Here is a 6,184-nt window from a genome sequence, read left to right on the forward strand (position 1 = left end):
CGAGCCTAAATAATAGAACCTATCTCGCTAGAGTTTCACCATTGCTTCGCTCGAGCGAAAGTGCGTCGCTAGAGTTTCCCTGGCACTTCGCTCGAGCGACAGTGCTATCCGACTTTTGGTAATTTTCCTTCCTTGCAATTTTTAGACTTTCCATACTACCAAAAACGACCTCATATATATTCAAAAGTCCCTTTTTCATACACAACCTTTGGAAAAACACAATTGAAAGATTTTTCCTCTCAACCAAAGGATCAACCTCATAATTCCTTCTTTTCATCATATGTCTTATTAAAGAAAAACATCAAACACCTCTTAAAACAAAACACCTTTCAAAAATCCTCACTACTTCCAGAAGATCTATTGATTGAAGATCCAGGAAGGAGATTGATTGAAGAACTGGAGTTCTTGCTGATTCACGGGAAATAGAAGAAGAACAAGGCTGGGATTTTGACGCAGATCTGCAGAATCCAGAAGAGCTTTGGTTGATATAGTAAGAAGGTCAGAGTGTTGTTAGATACAGTCATGTCTAGCGTACTGTAAGTTGAAATCTTCTTTAGTGAATCGTTTCTGGCTTGTGCCCAGAGTTTTTACCCAGTTAGGTTTTCTCCGTCAACAATTTGTTGAGTTATTTATTGCATTCTGTCATTTTTAATTCAATTGGAAATTCAACATAGGTAGTTAAATCATGTGAATGAATTTGGACAAAGTTTAATTTATGTGACTTGTTGTATAAGTTGATTGAATTGTTAAAATCCGCATAAACACCTATTCATCCCCCCTCTAGGTGTTGTTTGGGTCGAACTATAGGCTTTTCAAGTGGTATCAGAGCCAAATCTCGAGTCCTGGCCCATAGTTATCTAGATGAGTCAATCACTTTCTGTACCTCCGTATTTTGACGAAAATTATGCTTACTGGAAGGTTAGAATGCGTGCGTTTCTTAAGTCTCTAGATGAGCATGTTTGGGTGAGTGTGCAAAATGGCTGGAAACCTCCCTCTACTACCATATCAGGAACTGTTAATCTTACTGATATATCATTATGGACTAAGGATGAGATAGCTGAGTGTAATTGGAATAGCAAGGGATTTCATGCCTTGTTTATAGCCGTGTCTCCCGAAGAGTTTAGGAGAGTGTCAATGTGCAAAACTGTTAAAGAGGTTTGGGACATTCTTGAAACTACACATGAGGGAACTAAAATGGTAAAGAACTCGAAATTACAAATTCTAGCTTCTAGGTTTGAAGAAGTGAGGATGAAGGATGACGAAACCTTTGATGAATTTTATGCAAAACTAGATGATATTGTTAATTCTAGTTTCAATCTAGGCGAGAGAATTTCCGAGTCTAAAATTGTTAGAAAAGTACTTAGGTCCTTGCCCGAGAGATTTAGGCCTAAAGTTACCGCCATTGAAGAAAGTAAGGATCTAGATGAAGTTAAGATTGAAGAACTTGTAGGATCCTTACAAACTTATGAACTCACTGTCACATAACCTAAGAAAGGAAAGTCCATTGCTTTAAAATCCATCAAAGAGGATGAATCTTCTGATACTGAGTCTCTTAGGGATGATGAAATTGCAAATTTTGTTAAGAAATTTCAAAAGGTTCTCAAGAATAAGAGAAAGCCTCAGGATAGAAAAAGTGGAGCCCCTAGCAGATTCTCAAAGGAAAAAACTGAAAGGTTCAACAATAAAGGTTCTAGTGGTAAACCACGTTTGGTTAGGTGCCATGAATGTTAAGGTATAGGTCACTATAGGAATGAGTGTCCTAGTTATAAGGAGAATCAAAGAAAAGGGAAAGGTAAGGCCTTAGTTGTTTCACTTACAGATAACGAATCTAAGTCTAGTGATAGGCAGGAATCATCTAGTAGTGAAGATGAAGGGAACTATATGGCATTTGTGTCGACTGTTAAGAGTGAATCTGATAAGGAGAGTGACAAGGTTGAGGAAGAACTTCACAACGATAATTCTAGTAATGAGGATGAGGAAGATATAGACATACAAGAGGCCTATCAACTCTTGTTCAAGGAGAGTCTTAAAATCAAAAAGGTCAATAAAGTCCTACTCAAAAAGGTTGATGAACTTGAAAGAGAAAAAGAAAGACTTGCTAGTAATCTTCAGAATTCACTTAAGAGTGTTAGTGAATTAAAATGTGTCAATAAGAAGTTAGAAGACAAGGTTAAGACATTGACTAGTGAATTGGAGAAATCTAATGCTCATCTTCAAACTTTCATAAGTGGGACTAAGAAATTGAATGATATTTTAGGAATGAATAGGCCTGCGGGAGATAGGAAAGGTCTAGGATATGTTGAGGATAATACACATGTTGCTGGTCCATCTAAGACTGTATTTGTTTCTGTCTCTAAGAAGTCTAACGTTGTCAGCAATCCAAATAAGGGTAAGAATGTTCCGAGGGAACAGAGTCATCAATCAGGTAGAAATATCATGCCCAGATACCCACAGACACGTACCTTTGAGCCTAGGTTCATTCCCACCTGTCACCACTGTGAAGCTCTATGACACACTAGGCCTAGATGTTATAAGTTAGGCAATGAGCGTAGAAATCGGAATATTCCTAGTCAAGTTAGCTTTCTATCTAATCAGGTTAGTCATTTGATTGAGATGCTTACTAAGCTAACTAGGAGTACCTCGTCGAAAAATTTAGGTTAAATAGGGGGATCTAGCTGGACATTCAGGTCAGGTAAATTGTTATGTTGCTCATGTTGTATTAAAAGCCCAAAATTACAATATGTGGTACCTTGATAGTGCATGTTCTAGGCATATATGTGGTAACAAGGCTTTATTCACTACTCTTGATGAATGCAATGGGGGTATGGTTACCTTTGGAGATGGGGGTTCTGTACCTATTCTTGGCAAAGGTACTGTACAAATGCATGGATTACCTGTGATTTCAAATGTGCTTTATGTGGAGGTTTAAAGTCAAACTTGTTAAGTATTAGTCAGATTTGTGATGCTGATTTTGAGGTTAGTTTTGTGCAAAAGAGATGTACCGTGTATGATTCATCCGATGGGATGGTCCTTGAAGGGGTTAGAACGTCTGATAACTGTTATGGAGTCCTATCTAATTCTAACTATGTGTGTAGGAGTGCAAAAATTGATGTGAGTGAACTCTGGCACAAAAGATTGGGTCATTTAAACTATAAGAGTCTAGTACAGCTGGCTAAAAAGGAGTTGTAGATGGTTTGCCTAAAATAGGTCCTAGTGAAAATGTTGTGTGTGGACCATGTCAACTAGGTAAACAACTTAAGGAAAGCCATAAAAAGACTTCTAAAATTCTGACCAAAAGACCCCTGGAATTGATACACATGGATTTAATGGGACCATCTAGGACTGAGAGTCTAGGAGGTAAGCGGTGTATTTTGGTTGTGGTAGATGATTTCTTGAGGTTCACATGGATAGAATTGCTTAGGGAAAAATCTGATGCATGTGATCTTATAAAATTTTTGTGTAAACGACTTAGTAATGAACTCAATCTCAAAGTGTCCAGAATACGTAGTGATCATGGAAAAGAGTTTGAAAATTTTAATTTTGAGAGTTTCTGCATAAATGAAAGGATATTACATGAGTTCTCTTCCCCTATCACTCCTCAACAAAATGAGGTGGTTGAAAGGAAGAATCGTGTTCTTCAGGACATGGCTAGAGCCAAGCTTCATGGTAAGGGACTAGCCTTACATTTTTTGGAGAAGCTGTTAATATTGCATGCCACATAATCAATAGAGTCTACCTTAGACCCAAAATCGATCAGACTCCATACGAGATTCTAAAGGGTAAAAAGCCTATTGTTAAATACTTTCGTGTGTTTGAGAGTAAGTGCTACATTTTATGTGATAGAGAGAACTTGAGTAAGTTTGAATCTAAGAGTGACGAAGGAATTTTCTTAGGGTACTCTAGAAATAGCCAAGCATTTCGAGTATATAACTCACGTACTCGTGTTGTGATGGAGTCAGTCAATGTTGTGATAGATGATACTGTGAGTGAGGGGGAGAATGTTGAAAATTGTGATAGGATGGATGATAGAAATAGTGATCTTATAAGGTCTAGTGATCCTACTGAACCACCTGTGTCTGAATCATCTCTTAGAATACCTGAAACACCTGAAAAGGAAACACATCCACAAGATCGAGACAAAAATCCTAAGGAACCATCGTCTAGGGTCAAGTCCAATAATCCTAAGGACAATATCATTGGGGATCTAGATGAAGGTATAAGGCTTCATAAGAGGGTACTGAACAATCTAAATGAAGGTATGAGGCTTCGTATTGAGCCCAAGAAAGTCGAAGAAGCTTTTAGTGATGAGTGTTGGGTGAATGCGATGCATGAGGAACTAAATCAATTTGCTAGAAATAATGTGTGGATTTTAGTTCCTAAACCTGAAAACTGTAATGTTATTGGTACTAAGTGGATCTTTAAGAACAAGACAGATGACCAAGGTACTATAACCAGAAATAAGGCCGATTAGTTGCTCAGGGTTATACTCAAGTTGAGGGAATTGATTTTGATGAGACTTTTGCTCCTATTGCACGACTTGAGTCAATTCGGATTCTGCTTGCTGTTCCCTGTACCCTAGGGTTCAAGCTTCATCAAATGGACGTTAAGAGTGCCTTCTTGAATGGACTTCTTCAAGAAGAAGTCTATGTTGAACAACCAAATGGATTTGTTGATCCAAAGTTTCCCCACTATGTCTGCAAACTCCACAAAGCACTCTATGGTCTGAAACAAGCTCCTAGAGCTTGGTATGAGAGACTTACGTCATATCTTGAGGAACATGGGTTCTCTCGAGGTAGTGCTGATAGGACCTTATTTATTCGACATATTGAAGAAACTATCACTATTGCCCAAATTTACATCGATGACATCATTTTTGGTTCTCCCATTGAGTCTCTAGCGTATGAGTTCGCCGAGTGTTTGAAGTAAGAATTTGAGATTAGTATGGTTGGTGAGTTGAGTTACTTCCGTGGACTTCAGGTGAAACAGACTGAGGATGGGTTGTTTATTTCACAGTCTAAGTATGCAAAGGATTTAGTTAAGCGCTTTGGGTTAGACAGTAAGAAGCATACTAGGACACCTATGAGTACTAGCTTGAAGTTAGGTCGTGATCCTTCAGGTAAGAGTGTAGATCCTTCACTATAACGAAGTATGATAGGTAGTCTTCTCTATCTCACAGCAACTAGACCTAACATTGCTTTCAGTGTTGGAGTGTGTGCTCGATTTCAGGCAGATCCCAAAGAATCACACTTAAGCTCGGTTAGACGCATCATTATATATGTGAGTGGTACCTTTGATCTAGGCATTTTCTATTCTAGAGATTCTAATCTTGATTTGGCTGGCTACTCTGATGCCGATTGGGCTCGGAATGCAGATGATAGAAAAAGTACGTCTAGGGGCTGTTTCTACACGGGTAGCAATCTCGTAGCCTGGTTAAGTAAGAAACAAAATTTCATATCCCTATCCACGGCAAAGGCCGAATACATAGCAGCTGGGAGTTACTGCACTCAGCTTCTCTGGATGAAGCAGATGCTGAGTGATTATGGGATTAATCAAAGGATCATGACTGTTTTCTGTGACAATACCAGTGCTATAAATATCTCTAAGAATCCTATTCAACATTCTCGAATGAAACATATTGACATACGACATCATTTTATTCGTGAACTTGTTGAAACACATGTTGTCTCCCAAGATCATGTCTCTACTGACAACCAATTGGCCAATCTACTTACGAAACCACTAGATGGGTTGAGGTTTGAGTCGCTTCGGATGGCTGTTGGTATTTATTTGCCTATCTGATCATGGATTCATGCCTATTCATGCATTTATCACATCTGCACTTATTCACTTCATATATTGCATGTGATCAATGTGTGTGTGGTGCATTTTGATTATTGGTTCGTCTTTTAGTTTTATTTTGTTTACTAAATTTGTGTGTTTTACAAAAAAATAAATAAATAAATAAATAAAATAAAGGGATTTTCTTTTTGTGTGCCTCTTGTGTGACTTTATGACGTTTGCATTTAGGATCAAACTCTATCTTTCATCATATGTATGAGTCTGAGGTTCCATCGTAGTTCTCATTTTCTGTGGAGTTCTTGGTATATGGCTCGTCATGCATTTTCGCACAGCATACACTGTAGTCCTGTAGGTGAGTCTTGACCACATGGATGAGACTTGGGAT

The 6,184-nt window shown here is 38.2% G+C and overlaps 1 protein-coding gene across 1 annotated transcript; it reads left to right on the forward strand.

Moving 5' to 3' along the window:
* Positions 1-861: 861 nt before the first annotated feature.
* Positions 862-2,511, forward strand: LOC111390523. The gene is made up of 4 exons (XM_023015576.1): positions 862-1,347; positions 1,492-1,687; positions 1,733-2,040; positions 2,158-2,511. Exons 1-4 carry the CDS (start codon positions 862-864, stop codon positions 2,509-2,511), a joined length of 1,344 nt encoding a protein of 447 aa, XP_022871344.1.
* Positions 2,512-6,184: the final 3,673 nt, after the last annotated feature.

This window comes from Olea europaea, unplaced genomic scaffold (genome assembly GCF_002742605.1).
Source record: "Olea europaea var. sylvestris unplaced genomic scaffold, O_europaea_v1 scaffold686, whole genome shotgun sequence".
In the NCBI taxonomy this organism is placed as follows: domain Eukaryota; kingdom Viridiplantae; phylum Streptophyta; class Magnoliopsida; order Lamiales; family Oleaceae; genus Olea; species Olea europaea.

Coding starts and splice junctions, on each gene's coding strand:
- LOC111390523 (XM_023015576.1), top strand. CDS start 862: ATGAGTCAATCACTTTCTGTACCTCCGTATTTTGACGAAAATTATGCT. Junction 1,688..1,732: donor TGAAAGGTTCAACAATAAAG/GTTCTAGTGGTA, acceptor ATGAATGTTAAG/GTATAGGTCACTATAGGAAT. Junction 2,041..2,157: donor AGAGTCTTAAAATCAAAAAG/GTCAATAAAGTC, acceptor GTCAATAAGAAG/TTAGAAGACAAGGTTAAGAC.